General features: G+C 41.1%; 1 protein-coding gene across 2 annotated transcripts in view; it reads right to left on the reverse strand.

Moving 5' to 3' along the window:
• Nucleotides 1-375: 375 nt before the first annotated feature.
• The window catches only part of LOC129699240 (calcineurin subunit B type 1), a 44,216-nt gene continuing 21,388 nt past the window's right edge, over nt 376-23,203 (reverse strand). Inside the window, exons 3-6 of one of the 2 annotated variants that reach the window (XM_055638858.1) lie at nt 17,467-17,643; nt 11,791-11,850; nt 8,726-8,910; nt 376-2,082 (exon numbers count right to left, since the gene is read on the reverse strand). In XM_055638858.1, coding sequence (XP_055494833.1) covers nt 2,035-2,082; nt 8,726-8,910; nt 11,791-11,850; nt 17,467-17,643 — 470 coding nt within the window. In that variant the 3' untranslated portion in view covers nt 376-2,034. Of the gene's footprint in view, nt 2,101-8,725; nt 8,911-11,790; nt 11,851-17,466; nt 17,644-23,203 lie in introns of both variants that reach the window. The other variant, XM_055638857.1, reaches the window with a different exon arrangement.

Raw genomic sequence — 23,203 nt, forward strand, 5'->3', positions numbered from 1 at the left:
CTTCTATATCTCTCGTTCCCCGACTGGTCTGAAGGGACTCGACTCGAAACATCACAAATTCATTGTCTCCAGAGATGCTGAGTTACTCCGGCTTTTTGTGTCTATCTTCTATACCTACTAACGATAGACAAAATGTTGGAGTAATGCAGCTGAGTTACTCCAGGATTTTGCACTCTCGAGATGCTGCCTGACCCACTGAATTACCCTAGTATTTGTGTAGGAAGGAACTGCTGGTTTAAATTGAAGAGAGACTCTAGTATTATGTCTATCTTCAGTGTAAATCAGCACCTGTGCGTCCTTTGCCTACTGGTTTGATACTACACTCTCATCTAAGCTGACTAGATATCAAGTAAATAGCTGAAGGACTAAAAGCAAAACCGTTTCAAATTTTTATTTTCCATTTACTTATACAGTATGAAGGTTCCAATAGTCCCACCGCATATAATGCAACATGCAGAAGAAAACTCAACATTCACTTTTTCAACCCCCCCCCTACATAAAACTAAAAACATTCCATTGTTTTGAGGAAAAAGATGTACACTAGTTCAGACTGCAGTCAAATTATGCACAAGCAAAGGGAACATTTTCCCTACATGACTAACAAATATGTACAAATAAATTCACAAGACTAGATTCCCCCTTGAAACAGAGCACATGGCCATTGACACTGGAGCAGATACGACTGGCTATGAATTACAAGCCATGTACTGATCCAGAGGAAGAAAGTTAGTGGAGTTTTTTCTTTTCTTCAACATTTACCAACATTTGGCAACTTTTATATGAACATTGTAATTTATGTAAACAAGAGGAACATCAGTCAATCTACATGCAAAAAGTTTATCATGCAAGGACACCAAGCACCTGGATCTCTCGCGCAGTCAGAGCCCACCAGTGTGCAGCACTTAAATGAAGGAACAGCAACAGTACAGAGGCACGTGAATAACCTTTGCAGAAAGAGAAATCTAGCCCACCCCTTTTCCCAACAGAAGTCTTGTTAAAATGGAGAGTCTGGATTAAGAAGCTAATTGTTGTAAGCTTTGTTTACTATAACCAAATGGACCAATCGGACGCAGAAACCGCTCGCTGCACATGCACTAACATCACACGTGGTATACAAGACGCAAAAGTTCCAATTGAAAAGGGCATCGATATAAAATACAAGATTAAGACGATTTCCAATCTGTAGAGTGCAATGAACTGATCGCTAATTATAATTATAGTCATGGGTTTTTTTCCAAGCCAAGTTTCCCTGCAAGTTAAATTGTTTAAGCAATGTAACTGCAAAGATAATGACTTGTGGTTAAATGTCTGATATTGTTACCATACCAAAGATCTACCATCTAACCACCCTGCCATTTATACTCGAGTAAAGTTCTTGGCATCCACATTATGCTAGAGGAATTACTGAAAGATAAACTAGCTAAAGATATTGTCCCTAAAAAGGAACATTTATTAACATGTAAATAGCTATCAGAAGCAATGTTTACAGTCGACATACCAAAACAATAGTATAAGTAAACCCTGCTCACAAGAATCAATTATTTTTCCAATAGTTTTTTTTAATCTATTGCGAAATGAAATACATCATGGGGAACCCAATAAAAACAAATGACAAAAGTATTTTAAAATGGTTTGTGTAATCCATGCTTGGCACTTCGTAGACTACTTTATTTTAAATCAAGTCTCTGCGTCGTTTATTGAAGCCCAAATTACTACTTTTACATTTACAAAGCTATTAGATTATACGTCCTTATTATAAAAGATGAGAATGAAATAAATAAAAATCTAACCCTGCCCCTCCACCACACCGAGATGATCCTTTTCAGCTGTCCTTCAGATTGTAAAGTGCTACACTGGGTTATTGAGAGAGTTGAAGTTCAATAACACTTCGTTGGCTTCTTGAGGCTCATGTTGGAAAAAGTGGCTTCACAGAGAAAATACTTCCATTAAATACACAAAGCATTGCTGGACATTTTGGGCAGATCTTCAGAAATGGAGAAGAAAGCAGAAGTGTTGGGTGGAGTCTTGAAGAGGTCACACATCAACCACCATCTTTTTGTGGATGTCTAGGCCTCCAACGACCTGGATGGAAGAGTACATCTATTGAATGTTATCACAATTCCAATCATGCAAACGTACCATACAATTCTTTTTTAAATGTTTAAATAACATCTACAGATTTTATGTTAATTTAAAATAATGTCCAAAAAGAGACACTAGTTTAGAGATACAGCATGGAAACAGGCCCGACAGCCAGCAGAGTCCATGCTGACCATTGATCACCTGTTCACACTCGTTTTATATTAGGCCATTTTTGCATCCATTCCAGGCAATTGGGAAATTGCAAATATTACCCCGCTGAACAAGAAAGCAGAATAATGGGCCAGTTAGTGTGACTTCAGTGGTTGGTAAGATTTGAATCCATTATAAATCATGTACTTAGAAGTTCATGATAAAATAGGCCAAAGTCAGCTTGGCTTTGTGATCTCGCCTGATGAATCTGCTTGAATTCTTTGAAGAAGTAAATAGCAGGACAGACAAAGGAGAGTCAGTCGATGTTGTTTACATAGATTTTCAGAAAGCCTTTGAATAAGGCTGCTAAGGAAGATAAGAGCCCATGGTATCAAAGGGCAGATACCCTGTTGGTCACAACAGTGAATGCCATGTACTCTTCGTTAAACTTCATATAAAAACATCTAAATATTAGATCATTTAAAAAAAAAAAAGTATAGAGTTGGGTTGCTCAAATAGAGGCAGAGTCCAAAACCAGAGGTTATGTCAAACCTTAAAAAAGACATTGATTTGACCACAACTGGCGACCAATTCTGGACACCAAATTCATGGAGGATGCATACAGAGCTTTGCAAGGTAGCTGTTGGTCATCAGCAAAATATGCAAGGAACTAAAACACAAAGCAAAGGGTGTGAGAGAATGATTTTTTCCTTCACAGAATGCTTCTGACCTGTAATAGCAACAAAGATCAATGGACAATAAGTGCAGGAGTAGGCCATTCGGCCCTTTGAGCCAGCACCGCCATTCAATGTGATCATGGTTGATCATCCACAAAAATGATAGCTGCACCGAGCGAACTGCGTGTGCAGATGGAGGAAAAATAGATCTACAGATAAAAAAGCTGGATAAAAGGAACGGTTGTACAAAGAGCTGTCGCAGTGTAGTGTAGGTGAGCCCGATGACTTCCTTCTCCACAACAATGATGATTCCGCAATGAAACCATCAACTACAGCAGATTGATGGAATCCATCCATCTCATCTTATATTTAAATATCTGCATTCAAATGCAGTGAAAATGTACCCACAGGAGAGAATCCATGCAATCAAACATTTCAGATTGTGTTGAGGCTGAAACAAAGTGCAATTCTCAATATGTTCAATGACCAAGATTTGAAACCTTCATCCGTGTCTGTAGTTTCACCCAAGTCATTGCTTTGGTTTGAGTTTCAAGTCACGTGATGCTCTGGTATTAATTTTCAACTAGCCACTTATTTGCACTAAAAAGGGCAAGACAAGCTTTTCATTTCATACAATTAGCATTATTTGCTACCTACAGTGTCCTCCATAATATTTGTGACAAAGACCCATCATTTATTTGCCTCTGTACTCCACAATTTGAGATTTGTAATTTAAAAAGAAATCACATCTGGTTAAAGTGTGCAGTCAGATTTTAATAAATCATCATCATCATCGTTGAAACCATCACGACGATGATGCCTTACAATGCCGTGTACGACAGTGATCGCAACTTCTACTGAAGTGTGGATGGCCGTCGGCTCGCTAGAAGCTCATCCGCCCTTTGACAGGTCTTGTTTTTGGTCCTGCTGGGGGTCCACAGCCCCCTCCTCACCTGGCAAACCAGGTGGGGGAGACGGTTTAGTCGCCGACTATCCGACCATGGAGCGGGTAGCGCGGGATTACATGGTACCCGTGGCGGGGGGAACTCCACCTGACCTGACCTTTAATAAAGGCCATTTTTATACATTTTGGTTTCACCATGTAGAAATTACAGCTGTGTTTATACACAGTCCCCCCAGTTCAGGGCACCATAATGTTTGGGACACATGGCTTCACAGGCATTTGTAATTGGTCAGGTGTGTTTAATTGCCTCCTTAATGCAGGTATAAGAGAGCTCTCAGCACCTAGTCTTTCCATCACCTTTGGAAACTTTTGTTGCTGTTTATCAACATGAGGACCAAAGTTGTGCCAATGAAAGTCAAAGAAACCATTATGAGACAGAGACAAGAATAAAACTGTTAGAGACATCAGCCAAACCTAAGGCTTACCAAAATCAACTGTTTGGAACATCATTAAGAAAGAGAGCACCGATGAGCTCACTAATCGCTAAGGGACTGGCAGGCCAAGGAAGACCTCCACAGCTGATGAGAGAAGAATTCTCTCTACAACAAAGAAAAATCCCCAAACACCTGTCCGACAGATCAGAAACATACTTCAGGTATGGGTTTGTCAATGACTTCATGAACAGAAATACAGAGGCTACACTGCAAGATGCAAACCGCTGGTTAGCCGCAAAAATAGGACGGCCAGGTTACAGTTTGCCAAGAAGTACTTAAAGTACACAGTTCTGGAAAAAGGTCTTGTGGACAGATGAGACAAAGATTAACTGATATCAGAATGATGGCAAGAGCAAAGTATGGAGGAGATGAGGAACTGCCCTAGATCCAAAGCATACCACCTCATCTGTGAAACATGGTGGTGGGGGTGTTATGGCCTGGACATGTATGGCTGCTGAAGGTACTGGCTCACTTATCTTCATTGATGATACAACTGCTGATGGTTGTAGCATAATGAATTCTGAAGTGTATAGACACATCCTATCTGCTCAAGTTCAAAAAAATTCCTTAAAAGTAATCGGACAGCAGTTCATTCTACAGCAAGACAATGATCCCAAACATACTGCTAAAGCAACAAAGGAGTTTTGCAAAGCTAAAAAATGGTCATTTCTTGAGTGGCCAAGTCAATCGCCCGATCTGAACCCAATTGAGCATGCCTTTTATATGCTGAAGAGAAAACTGAAGGGGACTAGCCCCCAAAACAAGCATAAGCTAAAGATGGCTGCAATACAGGCCTGGCAGAGCATCACCAGAGAAGACACCCAGCAACTGGTGATGTCCATGAATTGCAGACTGTCATTGCACGCAAAGGATATGCAACCAAACACTAAACATGACCACTTTCATTTACATGACATTGCAGTGTCCCAAACATTATGGTGTCCTGAAATGGGGGGACTATGTATAAACATTGCTGTAAATGTATAAAAATTGCCTTTATTAAAATCTGCCAATGTGCCCTTTAACCACATGTGATTTTTTTCTATTACAAATCTCAGATTGTGGAGAACAGAGGCAAATAAATAAATGATGGGTCTTTGTCCCAAACATTATGGAAGGCACTGTATGTCAGATGGAAATAATAGATCTCTGACCAGCGTATTTCAAAGGTTCACAAGGTATAGCTAGCACATAAAAGCCTAGCCCACTGTCTATCAGACAAAGAAAATGGAGAACTAGCCTGGTGGCCTTTCTAAGGAACTCACATCACTGCAGGTTAATTATTGGCAAAATGTACACTCCAGCTTTTATTAGACACATAGAATTACAGAAGATATGACCAAATGCTATGGGATACAGCAGGCAGGCTTAGACTTTTATCACATTTTCTGGAGAAGTATGCCAGAAGGAATTGAGCTAATATTACTGGTGACATACAAAACCTTGCAAACGAATAGCTGAATAAATCTCAGTGTGGCTTGCTAAATTCTAGAAACACACTGTCACTGAAATGTCATTAATATTAGGAGTACTCCGGCAGAGTAGAAACTTCAGCTATATTCCATTCTGAAAATCTATTTTGTGCATTCAAATACAATTCAAGTTAATTTAATTTCAATTTTTTCATTTGACATAATTGCTAACAAATGGATGAAAATTAAATTAAATGTGCAAGTGTGAAGGGCTGCACTTTGGGAGGACCATGCAACAGTACTGATGTACAGAGGGATCATGAGACCAAGTCGCCTACTCCTTGAAAGTGGCAACACAAGTAGTCAGAGTGGTAAAGGTGGTGTCTGAATTTATTATCTGAATGGTGGCCGATTAGAAAAAGGGGAGATGCAACGAGACCTGGGTGTCATGGTACACCAGTCATTGAAAGTAGGCATGCAGGTGCAGCAGGCAGTGAAGAAAGCAAATGGTATGTTAGCATTTATAGCAAAAGGATTTGAGTATAAGAGCAGGGAGGTTTTACTGCAGTTGTACAGGGTCTTGGTGAGACCACACCTTGAGTATTGCGTACAGTTTTGGTCTCCTAATCTGAGGAAAGACATTCTTGCCATAGAGGGAGTACAGAGAAGGTTCACCAGACTGATTCCTGGGATGGCAGGACTGGATAGACTCGGCTTGTACACGCTGGAATTTAGAAGATTGAGGGGGGATCTTATAGAAACTTACAAAATTCTTAAGGGGTTGGACAGGCTAGATGCAGGAAGATTATTCCCGATGTTGGGGAAGTCCAGAACTAGGGGTCACAGTGGAAGTCTTTTAGGACTGAGATGAGAAAATCATTTTTTACACAGAGTGTGGTGAATCTGTGGAATTCTCTGCCACAGAAGGTAGTTGAGGCCAGTTCATTGGCTATATTTAAGAGGGAGTCAGATGTGGCCCCTGTGGCTAAAGGGATCAGGGGGTATGGAGAGAAGGCAGGGATGGGATACTGAGTTGGATGATCAGCCATGATCATATCGAATGGCTGTGCAGGCTCGAAGGGCCGAATGGCCTACTCCTGCACCTATTTTCTATGTTTCTATGTCTGGTATGCTTGGTGGACACAAAATACTGGAGTAACTCAGCAGGACAGGCAGCATCTCTGGAGAGAAGGAATGGGTGACGTTTCGGGTCGAGACCCTTCTTCAGACTGACGTCGGGGGAGGGGGGACAAAGATAGAATGTAGGCAGAGTCAATAAGACTGGTGGGAGAAATGGGAAGGGGAGGGGATGGAGAGAGAAAGCAAGGGCTATCTATAGTTAGAGAAGTCCACGTTCTCTAATGCTGGGGTGTAAACTACCCAAGCGAAATATGAGGTGCTGCTCCTCCAATTTGCGCTGGGCCTCCCTCTGACAATGCAGGATGCCCAGGACAGAAAAGTCAGATTGGGAATGGGAAGGGGAGTTGAAGTGCTGGGCCACAGGGAGATCAGGTAGGTTAAGACGGACTGAACGGAAGTGTTCAGTGAAACGATCGCCGAGCCTGCACTTGGTCTCGCCAATGTAGAGAAGTTGACAGCTGGGACAGCGGATGAGGTTGGAGGAGGTGCAAGTGAACCTCTGCCTCACCTGGAAAGACTGTTTGGGTCCTTGGATGGAGTCGAGGGGGGAGGTAAAGGGACAGGTGTTGCATCTCCTGCTGTTGCAGGGGAAAGTACCCGGGGAGGCGGTGGTTTGGTTGGGACGGGACGAGTTGACCAGGGAGTTTCGGAGGGAACTGTCTCTGCGGAATGCAGGAAAGGGTCGAGATTGGAAGATGTGGCCAGTAGTGGGATCCCGTTGGAGGTGGCGATAATGTTGGAACCTTATACGCTGTATGCGACGGCTGATGGGGTGGTATGCTTGCTTTCATATGTCTGAGCATTGAGCACTAGAGGCAGGAAGTCATGATGCAGCTTTATAGGTCTTCGATTAGACAATAGACAATAGGTGCAGGAGTAGGCCATTTGGCCCTTCGAGCCAGCACCGCCATTCAATGTGATCATGGCTGATTATCCACAATCTGTACCCCGTTCCTGCCTTCTCCCCATATCCCCTGACTCCGCTAGTTAGGCCACATGAGGAGTATTGAGCGCAGTTCCAGTCACCGCAGCACATGTGGAGGGTTTGGAAAGGGGGCAGAGGAGGTTTACTAGAATGGTGCCAGAAGGCATAGCTTGTGAGGTGAGAGGGGCAACATTTAAAGTAGATGTGGAGGGCTGGAGTAGCAAGGGAGGCAGATATGATAGTGGCAGTTAATAGACTTTTGGATAGGCACATGGATATACAGGGAAGGGAGGGATATGAATTATATTCAGGGAGATTAAAGTTGATCTTGGCATCAAGTTCAGCACAAGCATTGCAGGGCAAAGTGCTGGTTCATGTCAAGTCAAGTCAAATCAAGTTTATTTGTCACATACACATACGAGATGTGCAGTGAAATGAAAGTGGCATGTGCTCTACTGTTAACCATATAACCATATAACAATTACAGCACGGAAACAGGCCATCTCGGCCCTACAAGTCCGTGCCAAACAACTTTTTTCCCTTAGTCCCACCTGCCTGCACTCATACCATAACCCTCCAATCCCTTCTCATCCATATGCCTATCCAATTTATTTTTAAATGATACCAATGAACCTGCCTCCACCACTTCCACTGGAAGCTCATTCCACACCGCTACCACTCTCTGAGTAAAGAAGTTCCCCCTCATGTTACCCCTAAACTTCTGTCCCTTAATTCTGAAGTCATGTCCTCTTGTTTGAATCTTCCCTATTCTCAAAGGGAAAAGCTTGTCCACATCGACTCTGTCTATCCCTCTCATCATTTTAAAGACCTCTATCAAGTCCCCCCATAACCTTCTGCGCTTCTGTTCTATGTTACTTGATCCTAATAAATCTTAGCAAAACTAAATAAGCATTTGTTCAAAGTAAAATAGATCAACTTACTGCGCAAAACTCTTCGAAGGATATTCTTCCATCTCCATCCTTATCTGCATTAATTATGGTTTTATCTACAATTTGCTGGAGCTGTGTGTCCTTTAGATTGTTCCCAACCATCATCTTAAGCACCTGGAAAAGCTCTCCGTTAGAGATGTACCCATCCTTATCCATGTCGTAGATGCGGAAAGCAACTGATGAGAGGAAAAGGTTGCAGTAAAAACTGTGGGAAGCTGCTAACATTCAGGTTTCACTTGACATCAAATGTTCTTCAACTGTTTTATCTTTCCCTCTATCACACAGCTACAAGTCACCAGTAGGGAAACAGATCATATTCTTTCTTATCAGCGTTAGTGGTAGGATTTAACATCATTTTATCATAAACTTAGTGAAGTAAATTGAAATATCAACATTTCCTTTTGAACACATTTGAAATATAGATACGAGGTTCACGAAACACAAAGCAATTTTTGGACGTGGTGACTAAAATATTGGAGTTTGGGCCGATACAATAAAATATTGGGCCTATACAGAAAGTGTTTTTTTTGGAGGTCCAACATAGCCCACAGCAAAATTACTGAACTGGCTGGGAAACCGAGCAGAAGACAGTATTTATAATGGGGGCTTTTGGAAATGTTATTAATGATACCCATAAAAAAACTAGGTTGTGTCCCAGCTATTCATTGCATTCATTGCATTTGGGGGGGGGGGGGGGGGGAGATTGCAACCTTCATGTGGTCCGCCGTGTTTCGACAAAAGCAATCAATCCGGTGTGCACAATCAAATAAGATCAAATAGAACACGTTGTCCTACAACTTTAGGCTGTGCACGCCACACGCAAGAAGAAGAAGTTTGCATTTGTGAGCAACTTGGATGGAGAACACATCTGATTTCTGTAGTAAGTAGAATGCATACAAGCACAAAATGTATGGAGACATAGATAGACTTGTGATTAGATACTATTGTGGCAAAAAGCCATCAATGTAGACATGTGCAAGTCATGCACTTTGGATCACAAGGGTTGAATAGAGAAATAGTAGAAATAATAACAATGGAAGGGAGACAGTGAACATTTAAAGGGCCATGGACACTTCAAGGTTAACATTCTGTTAACATTTTTATCTCAATGTCAAATATAAAAGGCTATTTAATGGTACCACACCTGGACTCGGAAAAGTTTGGTTCTCAGCCCTGGGATGAGAGAAGTGCACCAAGATCTTATGTCACGTCTGAAACTCCAAATGCTAAATTATCAGGAGAGTGTTTGCACCATATTTGTTTAAATTCTTGCTAAAATTAAAGACGATCGGACTGATAGGATTGGAGGGACACATTTCCTAAAGGTTGGAGTCCAGCACGAAGGACAGAATGTAAAATCCATATCCAGTGTTTCAGATTAGAGTTGGATCCAAATTACACATCATATTTCAATGCAGAACATGCATCAGAAGTTTGAAATTCTCCTCCGCAATTCAATAGACAATGGGTGCAGGAATAGGCCATTCGGCTCTTCGAACCAGCACCGCCATTCAATGTGATCATGGCTGATCATCCACAATCAGTACCCCATTCCTGCCTTCTCCCCATATCCCCTGACTCCGCTATCTTTAAGAGCCCTATCTAGTTCTCTCTTGAAAGTATCCATAGAAACGGCCTTCACCGCCTTCTGAGGCAGAGAATTCCACAGACTCACAACTCTGTGTGAAAAAGTGTTTCCTCATCTCCGTTCTAAATGGCTTACCCCTTATTCTTAAACTGTGGCCCCTGCTTCTGGACTCCCCCAACATCGGGAACATGTTTCCTGCCTCTAGCGTGTCCTAACCCTTAATAACCTTATATGTTTTTATAACACCCTCTCATCCTTCTAAACTCCAGAAGCCCAGCCGCTCCATTCTCTCAGCATATGACAGTCCCGCCATCCCGGAAATTAACCTTGTATTAACATGATGTCAAGTCATTTGTAAATTTTAAAACTTAACTTCTTCACCTATGATACGAGGGATATGGGGCAAATGACTGGCGTATGGAATTTGGTTACAGATAAGATTTACCTGAATGGTGAAATAAGCTAAGGGGGGGGATAAATATGTCCTGATGTTTCGTAGGGCTAATGAATTTCTTCTGAAGTGGTGTCACAGTTGCAACGAATGAAACACAACTAACTCACACAGAAGGAAATAAATAAATGAGCAGGACATCTGTTTTCTTTGTAATGTTGACTGAGAATGAAGCTTGGCCAAGTAAACACTTTTGTTAATTAGTGCACAGGATCCATTCATCGATCAAGCCTAATGTTCTTCACCAATTCCAAGAGAAGGCACATCCACTCACATCACACCCCACTGGTATTACCGGTGGCTGAACAGAATACACGAGGAGGCCTCTGGAACACGGTGTCGATCCACAACCTGATACCGCAAAATTGCTTCTTAATAAACAAATATTCCGGATGAAATTAATCGCAGCAATTTTCTTAAACACTAATTAACAGTAAATAACATTAAAGGTAGACATAAATACTGGAGAAACTCAGCGGGTGAGGCAGCATATCCTTAAGGATAAGGGGGAAACTTACGGATAAGGGGGAAATCCTTTAAAACCGAGATGAGAAGAACTTTTTTCACACAGAGAGTGGTGAATCTCTGGAACTCTCTGCCACAGAGGGTAGTTGAGGCCAGTTCATTGGCTATATTTACGAGGGAGTTAGATGTGGCCCTTGTGGCTAAGGGGATCAGGGGGTATAGAGAGAAGGCAGGTACGGGATACTGAGTTGGATGATCAGCCATGATCATATTGAATGGCGGTGCAGGCTCGAAGGGCCGAATGGCCTACTCCTGCACCTAATTTCTATGTTTCTATGTATCATAGGTGAAAAAAATTAAGTTTTAAAATTTACGAATGACTTGACATCATGTTAATACAGGGTTAATTCCTTCGCTCCATAGATGCTGCCTCACCCGCTCAGTTTCTCCAGCATTTTTGTCCACCTTCGAATAATCGATTCCAGCATCTACAGTTCTTTCTTAAACATTCAGTAAATAACATTAGGGGCCATTGAAGTACAATATACTTACATCGCAATTTCTGTTCTTTGTCACCTTTAACACTAAACTGGGAGACTCCTTCAATAAACTCTGCAAGGAATGATTACAAAACAGTTAGTATAACTGAGTTGGCTGATCACTTAAAATACTGCTTGTACCAGTTACTTAAACCAGTTAATATAACTAAATGCATTTATGAATCATGGTTATAGCACCCACTATCCAAAAGAAGGGAGACTCCAGGCCAGTCTGATCAACAATAAGAGTGTTACTGAAGTGTATGCAAAAAAGGAATTTCACTGTGCCTAGGTAGATATACCTTTTTACTAATACTTGGGGAGATTCATGATGGTGACAGCCATGGATGGAGGAAATCGATGGCAGCAGTGAGTGTGCTGGGGTCTCACCTCCTACACCCTTGGTGGCGCTCTTGGTCTTTGAGGTCGGCTGCAAGAGGCACCCCGGGGGCATGGAGGCCGAGCTGAGGGGACAACGTATTTGTGGGTGGGGGTGTTGGCAGAGTGGGCCGCTGGAGGCCCTGCTGCAGCCTGCGGCTCGTGTGGATCAGACACCGCTCCGGGAGGCCGAGCGTGTTGAACATAACGCAGCCTGCAGCGGCGGAGGACATCAACAACATTGCCGACCACTGCAACTCAGGCTCAGTGCCATCGCCAGGACTTATGGCCAAGTTAAGAGCAATATTTTTAGCAGCTCTGAACTTGCAGGGTACAAGCCAGAACATGGTGAATTGTGTACTGCCTCCGTGTAATCTACTATCTTGCACAAGAACCATTGTTCCTCATGTATAGTAAGACTGTTACTGAAGTGTATGCAAAAAAGGAATTTCACTGTGCCTAGGTAGATAGAGTTTTAGAGTTATATACAGAGTGGAAACAGGGCCTTCAGCCAAACTTGTCCATGCCAACCAACATGCCCCAACTACACTAGTCCCCCCCCTGCCTGCATTTGACCCATATCCCTATAAACCTATCCTATCCATGGACCTGTCCAAATGTTTCTTAAACATTGCAATAGTGCCAGCCTCAACTACCTCCTCCAGCAGCCTGTTCCATATACCCACCACCCTTTGTGTAAAAAAGTTGTCCCGAAGATTCCTATTAAATCTTTGCCCCCCCCCACCTTGAACCTGTGTCCTCTGGTTCTCGATTCCCCTACTCTGAGCAAAAGACTCAGTGCATTTACGCTATCTAATCCTCTTACTAACTCAGACGGTCAGGCAGCATCTCTGGAGAAAAAGGATGGGTGACGTTTCAAGTAGGGACCTTTCTTCAAACTGAAGATGCTGCCTGACCCGCTGAGCTGCTCCAGCTTTTGGTGTCTATCTTTGGTGTAAACCAGCATCTGCAGTTCCTTCCTACACATTTTGTCCACGGCAAAAGATCACCAGCAGATCCAGTTAATTAATTCTGAACTTACCTGACAGGTCAACTAGTGCCCAAAAGGGGCTGGTCATACACAGGACATTTCATTTGTTTGTCTTGCAGTATTAAAAAGAGGTGATTCACTATTGCGTTGGGGAAAAAACAATGAAAGTTGAGTCCATTGCAGATCCACTTCAGGCTGCATCGGCAAGGTTGCAGCTGCCGTGATGCATCACAGGATAGATAACACTGTCCTCCAACCAACAACTAGGCCAAGCAGGGAAGAGTTCCACTCATCAATTTGAACAACTTGCCAGCTTCACTTGAATATCTACCACATGATGTGTAGGAAGGAACTGCAGATGCTGGTTTATATCGAAGATAGACACCAAATGCTGGAGTAACTCAGTGGGACAGATAGCATCTCTGGATAGAAGGAATGGTTCAGAACTCTGAGAGAGGTCTGAAGAAGTCTCGAACCAAAACGTCACCCATTCCTTCTATCCAGAGAGGCTGCCTGTCCCGCTGAGTTACTTCAATATTTTGTGTCTATCCTCTTGTTTCTACCACAGGCTCTGGCTTGTTGCAAACTCATACCCAGTCCCCAAATGAACTAATATTTCAGTGCAAGTACTTTAGCATTGCTTCTGCGCATGCTTAAGATCCTCACAAATTTGTCATATTAACTAGTTCAATGTACCCCCGGCTAATTCAATCCAGAGTCAGAATTTGCACAATCACCAAGGTCCTGATCGAGAGATTTATCTCCTAGGTTGTTCTTTATTTAATTCCAGGAGATTCCAGACAATCCAGAAGATTCGACAACATAAAGCTGTGAATATGGCTTCAATTAGACCATACACTAACCTGGCTCCAAAGCCTGCATTCCCTACAGCATATGGATTCATCAATCCACTTCAACTTTACTCATTCTCTCAATAAAGGAAGACCTCACTGATGAAATTCAGCATCTTTAGCGTGGCCGCACAATAATTTAATGTAGGTGTTCCCCGAGATTATTTCAAGGGTTCCGCAAGGGTTAAAAAGTTGAGAAACACTGCACTAGGGAGTTGCCTGGCCTTGAGGAATCCAAGATCTTAAGAGTCGTAATAAGCTGAAAACAATGGGACAGCATCCATGAAGTGGTGGCAATGCAAGAAACAACGGGTCCACTTGATAGTATAGATATTTTCCAAAAAGAAAAAAGTGGTTTGAAATTTACTGGTCTTAAAATTCAAGGACATTCCACAGCTTACAGGCTGTAATTGGATACTATTTATTCATGTCCGATCTAAAGCATCAACAAAACTGAAGTCATCCACGTGATTTCACTCTACGTATGTTACTGATTGAGACAAAAGCAACTGCGGATGCTGGTTTACAAGAGAAGACACAGTACTGGAGTAACTCAGCGGGTCAGGCAGCATCTCTGGAGAATATGGCAGATACAGCTATGTTTTGCAAAATGCCGCCTGACTTACTCCAGCATTTTGTCTCTTGTTTATACTGTGACCAGGTTGTGTAAAATTCACAATTTTTAATATTGTGTTCAGTCTTCGACCAGCATGTGCTTCATCTTAAAATTAGAATTTGAGTACTGTTTAGTTTTGTTATTGTAAGCTAAAAAAACTCAGGCTTTATGTTAAATTGTTTAATAGTATGGTACACAAGTCAATAGAAGTGATTCTTATCAATTTTATAAGTGATAGGAACAGAATCAGGCCATTCAGCCCATCATGTCTACACCATTCAATCATGGCTGATCTATCTCTCCATCCAATCCCTTTCTCCTGCTTTCTTCCCAATTTCAACTACCAGAGGTAAAACTGACAGACTGTCCTTGGAACCAGAGATGTCTGATTAGCTCAGTTCAGTTTTGTTTGTCATATGTAGGTTAACACAGGGTCAACAAACAATGACATGATTTTGACAAGACAACGGGTCACCTCAGCAATGATATTCCCCTATTATAAATGGGGGAATGGTTTAGATGGAAACAGTTTCTTTACCTTGGATTTTTTTTAACCCAAGACAGCTTTTGTTTTCTGCTTTTCTCTAGTTCCCAAGAGAAACCGTGTTGTAACCAATTCAACTCATGTAATACAATTTTTTCCCTCTAATGCAATTGTATTATATTCCACTCGTATAACCTAATAAAAGGTTGTAGCAGAACTACCTGTGTGTGGATTGTTTTTTTACTGCGATCTTTACTTTCTCCAACGAGTATTTAAAAGTACAAAATCCCAGTTTCAATTGTATCATAAAATGACGATTCTCCAGGATAACCTGACCATTCCAATCTATTTATAATTCACAAAAAAAGACAACAGTGCTGGAGGCATTTAGCGGGTCAGACAGCATCCATGGAGAACATGGATCGGTAACCATTCGGGTCGGGACCTGTCTTCAGACTGATTCAAAGAAGGGTCCCAACCAGAATCACCACCTCCAGGAACCTCTTTTCACACAGAGGGTTGTGAATCTGTGGAATTCTCTGCCTCAGAAGGCAGCGGAGGCCAATTCTCTCTATGCTTTCAACAGAGAGTTGGATAGAGCTCTTAAAGATAGCGGAGTCAGAGGATATGGGGAGAAGGCAGGAACGGGGGTGCTGAGTGTGGATGATCAGCCACGATCACATTGAATGGCGGTGCTGGCTCGAAGGGCTGAATGGCCTACTCCTGCACCTATTGTCTATACCGCAGTCTTTTTTCAGCAAACAGCATCTGCAGTTCCTTGTACCTCCTTATACACCAGTCACCCCTGAAATTACTATCTCCTTCTTTACAACCAGCTCTGATTATCGAGTTATTTTTATGCGAGGAGGGGTTTGACATTAGCTTCAACTGAATCCATTCAAGGACTCTAGGAATTACTGCTAAATACTTAACATGGCCATATGGGAGATGAAGCCAGCTTACAGTCAATGCAACCTGGACACACTTCATTATGTCAATCTACAAACAAAATCAAATTCTGGAGCACTTTCTGGAAGTTGTCTGGCAGTTGGTCGCATTACTCTGTCATGACATTTATAAAAAACACAAATTTCCTGAGTACTCTCGACTTCAACTCAAATGTCTTTTTCTTAAAATCAATATTCACGTTAGTAGTTTCTGGAGCAAGATTGAAACTTTAACAACTATTAATGATGATAAATATTTAATCAACATAAAAAAATTAAATTCTAGCTATTGTGTAATTGTCAAATTCCTCAAGGCCAGGAAAGGTTTCTCATTGGACTGCATGTAAAATTGTTGTAATGAACGACATAAAAGATTAACCAGAATCTAATTTTCCACATAAATTAATTAACTATTTAGTAGAGTTGGACAGACCTGCGACCTTTTGCTAACACAGACCTCTAATTTCAAGTATGAATGCAAAACTATTATGATTCACTTCATGCACGTACATTGATTTTTATTCGAAAAAGTGGTCAATCAGAAATTTGTCTATCCATTGAAAAGCACATCCATTTTAAATATTTATGAAGGAACTGCAGATGCTGGAAAAATCGAAGGTAGATTAAAATGGTGGAGAAAATCAGCAAGTTTCTCAGACTCTGAGTCTGAAGGTCTTGACCCGAAACGTCACCTATTCCTTCGCTCCATAAATGCTGCCTCACCCACAGAGTTTCTCCAGCATTTTTATCTACCTTCCATTTTAAATATACATGTGTAGGTGTAATTTTAAAGTCTTATTGTTTAAATAATTACACAAAGGTATCAACTATCGTTTGCGTTTCACTTGTCCGAAGAGGGGGACAAAATAGTGCTTGTCTGCCCCCCCCCCACTCCTGACCCAGAAAATCCATCGTTTATCTTTGAGAGAATTCAGGGTAAATCCTCCATGTGACAATCAGATTACAGTTATCATCTTCGCGGCTATTTAAATAGATCATCAAACAGCTGAAATTTGGTAAAAATGGCAGTCATTTGGGATGAGCAACAGTCATTAAAAAAAATTAACATTTATTATTACACTGTAACCTCAATATCCTCTCAGCATTGTTTTAAATAATTAAAATTCAGAAAGTCCACCCAGATAGCAACTGCGGGCAGCAGGAATTGCTGGGAGTATTCAAAAATTGTCCCACAGGTCCTAAGTATAAAAAAAATCAGATGTATCAATCAACCCCATTATTTAGTATATTATCAAGTGTTTCAGTCTAACAAATGAATAAAGTGTATGTAATACTCCACCAAAAATAATTTTCACAGAGCATGCAAGAACAATGAACAAATCTACCGTTCCCAATAATATACATTTTGCTTTCAATAAATTATAAACATCCAAAAATATTTAAATACTGAAAATACCTTACCTTTAAAGTCAACTTCACCGTTTCCATCCGTGTCAAAGATATCTATAACTCGTTGCACGAGTGGGTTCTGTTGCAACTCAGGCAGAGACATAAACTCCTCCACACTTAGTGAGCCAGAATTGTCCAAATCCAGTTTCTTAAAACGCTTTCCTAGTCGTTTAATCTCATCAGCATCAACTAGAAAAGTAAAATTGGTAATTTACTCGACAAATAAAAATAAAAACAACCAAAATAATGCTTTCAAAATTATTGTTTTTTTTAAATCACAAGTTGCCTTGCAAATCTGCAAGATGGATAGAAGATTCAAACTTCAATTAAACAACTTTCTTCCTTGCGGCAACCTCATTTCTAAGTGTTGAAGACACTGAACAAGCCACTCACTCAGCTTTTTGCCTGCTCGAGCATTGGCCATTTTGATCAGATTTCTGTTGGTACAACGCTGAGATCAGAGCCAGACAACACATGCGTTTCCAATATTAGCAGTGGCGGATTGTCACGTGACTCACCACAGATTAATTAATCCCAGTTCTATCCAAGCATTAGGGAGTCGAGCTGTAGTACGTTTCAGCAGACGAATATCAAAAGCCTATTAATCTTTACACAGCATTACCGTAACAAGAATGCAGGCAAAGATGATTCTGTGTAAAGTTTACACGGGTTCACTGGTTTCAGAGTAAACATGGCAGCCCAACAGTTAGTTGCTGCTTGATTTTATAATTCCCATTTTGGACCATTTAGAATAAAGAGCTGCAAAGTCACACATTAGATGGCAGGTAGAGTTAATTTGTACCCAACATTAAAAATGAGGCAACTTTCAAAGCCAAACGTGAAAATAAGAGCATGGGATGTAAACATGGAATTTTAAAACAAATTGGAACATCGCTGGACTGTCAAAAATTGGGAACTAATGTCTAATTTACATAAAAGAAAAGGTCACCTTTTTTGGTTGGGTGGGGAAGAAAGCATTGGGAAAATGGCACAGTTAAAGCGATGGTAGACAAAAATGCTGGAGAAACTAAGCGGGTGAGGCAGCATCTATGGAGCGAAGTAATAGGTGACATTTCAGGTCGAGACGCGAACTTATGGAGCATTAGTTCCTTCACTCCATAGTTGCTTCCTCACCCGCTGAGTTTCACCAGCATTTTTGTCAACCTTCGATTTTTCTAGCATCTGCAGTTCTTTCTTAAACAGTTAAAGAGATAATACTTTTAAGATAATGTTTAATTAAAACAGATTATGTAAATACACCTGGTTTTTAATGTTGTTCTCTTTCCCTCTTCTCAAGAAATAACCAAAATGTCATAATGCCCAGTGCAAAGACTAGTATACAGGCACAGTAGATCATAAGGAAAGCTACCACAATGTTGACATTCATTGCTCAAGGAATCAAATTCAAATGGAAGGAGGTGATGCTTTTTATTGTACCAAGACATTGGTGAGACCAGATCTGGAATACTAGAACAGGTCCCCTTATCCGAGAAAAGATGCAGAAATATTGGAAGCATTTAAAATGTACTTGACCAAAACCCAGAGTGGGCAGGTTGTCTCACAATGAAGAAATAAATAGACAGCTAGTCTTGTCTCTGACTGGAGTTCAGAAAATTAAGAGTGGGTTTGTCACAAAAACACTAGCTTCAGGAGGACTTTGACAGGGTGGATGTGGAGGACATTTCCTCTTTTGGGAGATAAGACAAAATGCTGAAGTAACTCAGCAGACAGGACAGGCAACACCTCTGGGAAGAAGGAATGGGTGACGTTTCGGGTCGAGAATCTGAAATCACAGTTCGCTACTATGGATAACCCATTCACGGCAGCTAAGGTTTTTTTTTTAAAAGGAGTAATTGTTATATGGTTATATGGTTTATATGAGTGAGAGGCAAGAAATGTCTCAGAGGGTAAATGGAAGCATTACAAGTAAAAGTGTGGAAGTTTACTATGGATGGATAGAAATGCACAGCTGAGTTCACTTTCAGATCGGACACGATTTCATTAAATGGCAGAGGAGGGCCTACTAACTGCCGAATACAACAATAACAAATCAGATTATTTGGACAGAAAAAACAAGTGCGATTACGATGGCACATCAAAGTGGGGGTTGGAGAATGTTGAATCAAACGGCCATAATTGATTTGTGCCTATTGAAATAATGTTGGATGTAAGCAATGGTACATGTTAAGACCTGCAGACAGGTTTGTGCTTTTGTGCACGCAGGAACTGACCAGAGATAAGCTGGATTCCAAATCATCGATAGTAAAGAGAATGATTATAGGAGAGTAAAATTAAAAAAGCAGCTTGCAGACAAGGGACATACAGACAGGTACGATCAGTTGTGCAGAGAAGTACAGGCTCTTTATAGTGATCGCTGCAGAGGTTACAATTTCAAGACAGAGTATGCAAGCCAAAGTTACATTTAAAAATTGAAACTGCTCAAGGTTGTTCGAAAATAAGATCATCAGTGCATAATATTATGGTAGTTTACAAAACTCAATCTTATGCAATTTCTTGTAACGTAATATTATTTTCCATGTTTAAGAAGGAACTGCAGATACTGGATAATCGAACGTAGACAAAAATGCTGGAGAAACTCAGCGGGTGAGGCTGCATCTATGGAGCGAAGGAAATAGGATGTTTTTTGCATATTATTTGCATGGGTTGTTTTGAGGGGTTGCTGGGTCTTAATAACCTTTTAGGTTGTGCTTGCCAACGAGACCTGATTAACTGCAAACTGCTTTATCATTTCAGTTGGGAGACATAAATGCTGGAGGAACTCAGCGGGTGAGGCAGCATCTATGGAGAGAAGGAATAGGTGACGCTTCGGGTCGAGACACTTCTTCAGACTGATGACAGGGGGGGGGGAGAAAGGGAAGAGAGCGGAGACAGTAGGTTTATGGGGGAGTTGGGATGGGGAGGGGAAGGTGGGAGAAAGCAAGGACTATCTGAAATTACTGAAGTCAATGTTCATACCGCTGGGGTGTAAACTACCCAAGTGAAATATGAGGTGCTGTTCCTTCATTTCAGTTAATAATTTGTTTTGCAAAATCCAAAGGATTGAGCGTCAACCATTACCCTTTGCATGCTGCCACTAAACCAATTTAGTCATATCTGTCACTATCTTATATCAAATAAACTGCCCTCATTGACTCTCCTTGTTATTTCCTTAAAGATAAATTAATAGAGATGCAACATCTTTGACAAATCCATGTCCTTGTCCAGGACAGACTGCCCTTCAGAATATGCCTTCAGATTCAGAACCAACAGGACCATATAACCATTGCTATAGTCAGGAAGGATTGAAAAATGGTCAAAGATTCTGTCATTTCTGCCCTTGCTGCTTTGAATAGCTGGGTATATTTTACCTGGGCCCAGCAATTTACTCACTTTCAAAGATGCCAAAATACTTCTTGCTAGAGGTATAAAACACATATTGTTTCTGCACATGGGTAACCGTTCTGGCCTAAAAGCTCCAACTCTTCCCTTAGCTATTCTCTTGAACTTCATCTACTTACAAAAGGAAGGGCAAGGCCATGCACGCCATGAAAGAAAAGGTGCTGGTTGCTCGCACTGTCAGTAAGCACAGGACCAATGGGGAAAACTGGGCTTAAGACACAGAGTACTGGATAGATGTAAAAAGCTGGAGTAACTCAGCGGGACAGGCGGCATCTCTGGAGAGAAGGAATGGGCGATGTTTCGGTTCGAGACCCTTTTTCAGAATCCGGCAGAGTGCTGGATTATGTTTATGGAGGATTAATAGGATGTGAAGAACGGTCACAGTGTCTCAGAGTCATATTTGAAGGTAACAGAAGCATATAATATTTCAATAACTAAGGCAAGAGCACTTACAATCCATCTGTATCAACACTAATACTCTAAATCCATTTGTTGTGGAAAACCTCAACAACTTCAGCCAGCAACCAGACTTTTTTCTCTCTACATCCTCCATCCAATCATACCATTGACTTGAATTTCAAGGAAGGTCACGGTGAGAACGCAACATTTGGGAAATTCACAAAGAGAGCCAATAGCATTTACTGAGCTGATGAGATATCTGGGAAAGGCTAAACACAATGGAGCAGAGACGCTTAAAGTTAAATCAAGTACAGATTTGAGGAATAAAGACAGACTGGTACAAGGGATAAAAAGATTCAGAAAAGAAAGAGAATTGGAAAAATACATTTGCAAGTTTCAAACACAATTTAGGTTCACACAATGAGAGATCGAGCACACTTAAAACAATTTTCTTTCTCTGAAGTTAAATGCATTACCTTAGCAATTACTACAATGTAAAAGAATTGACAGTACAGAAACAGGTTATTAGGACAAACAAGTTTGTGTATACTCCACACACTGCATCTACACCATTTATATTATTTTGGCCGACTAAAATTTGGCAGCTTGTACACAATAAAAGCTTATCGTGCACACGTACATTCCCCTGATGGTTACTCATGTTTGTCTCTAGTAAAGTTACCTGCTCCCAAATCTCATTCTGAACTTCTTGCTATGCTACATAAGCAATTGATGCAAAAATCCTTAAGCTTTTAAAAAAAAACATGAGCTCAAGGATGAGGGTGCCTGTTGCAAATGAAGTGATATAGAACGAATCAGCAAGTTCTTAAGATTCATAACTCATTTCCAGTATCTTGAGTTTGTTCAATAGCTTGCACAATGACAGCACTTTTACCAGTCGGATCTGGTCCATAGATTTTCTTGAGAAAAATATATATTTTTAAAGTTTAGATACAGCATGGAAACAGGCTCTTCGGCCCACCAAGTCCATGCCGACCAATGATCACCCATACACTAGTTCTATTCAACACACATGGGGCAATTTACAGAAGCCAATTAACCTGCACGTCTTTGAAATGTGGGAGGAGACCGGAGCACCCGGACCCCACACGGTCCCAGGGAGAAGGTACAAACTCTGTGCAGAGAGCACCCATCGTCAGGGCTGAACCCGGGTCTCTGGTGCAGCAGCTCTACAAAATAACCCACATCCTGATGCGCACAAGTCTTTTTCAATCTATTGTGGAGATTATATTTTAAAAGTAAGCATGGGGCTGGATCCATCAAACAAATACTTAGGGTAATGGCTTATCTAAAATAGTTATTCGAGTCACATTCTACAGCTCATTTAGAAGTGTAAATGTAATCATGTTAGGAATAGGTCTCTCCAACATGAAATTGCTTGTAAAACCCATAGCTAATGCAATTTTAATGGCAAGGATACAAAGTACCCCAGAGGATTAATGTTAGATCATGAGATACTTTTTAAATATACACTATACAAAAGACCGATTTTGTTTAATGCAAAGTACATAGCAAAGAACAATTCAGATCTTAACTTTACATGCAACATGCATTCAAAATTATTTAAAAGCTTGAAATATAAGCCAATGCGTCAAACAAGCATGCACCACTGGTAAGTAACAGGAAAACTGAGGTAAGTAAATTAATCTGAATTGAAAAGATCCCGAATAAGGGTCCAATCCCAAAACATCATCTATCCATTGGGGTCATGGAAAGAGCGTTCACGTCGCGGCCCTGTTTCCACCACCACGCACAAGAAGCGACAAGCCAGACACCATTGCATGCAGATGCATGTATGCTCTGGCTGAACAACTTCTAATCTTGTGTGTGGACTTGATAAGAAGAAGACCTATCCATTTTATCTGGAGTTGCCACCTGCTGAGTTACTCCAGCATTTTAGGTCTATCTTTGGTATAAACCAGCATCTGCA

This window comes from Leucoraja erinacea, chromosome 8 (genome assembly GCF_028641065.1).
Source record: "Leucoraja erinacea ecotype New England chromosome 8, Leri_hhj_1, whole genome shotgun sequence".
Lineage (NCBI taxonomy): Eukaryota > Metazoa > Chordata > Chondrichthyes > Rajiformes > Rajidae > Leucoraja > Leucoraja erinaceus.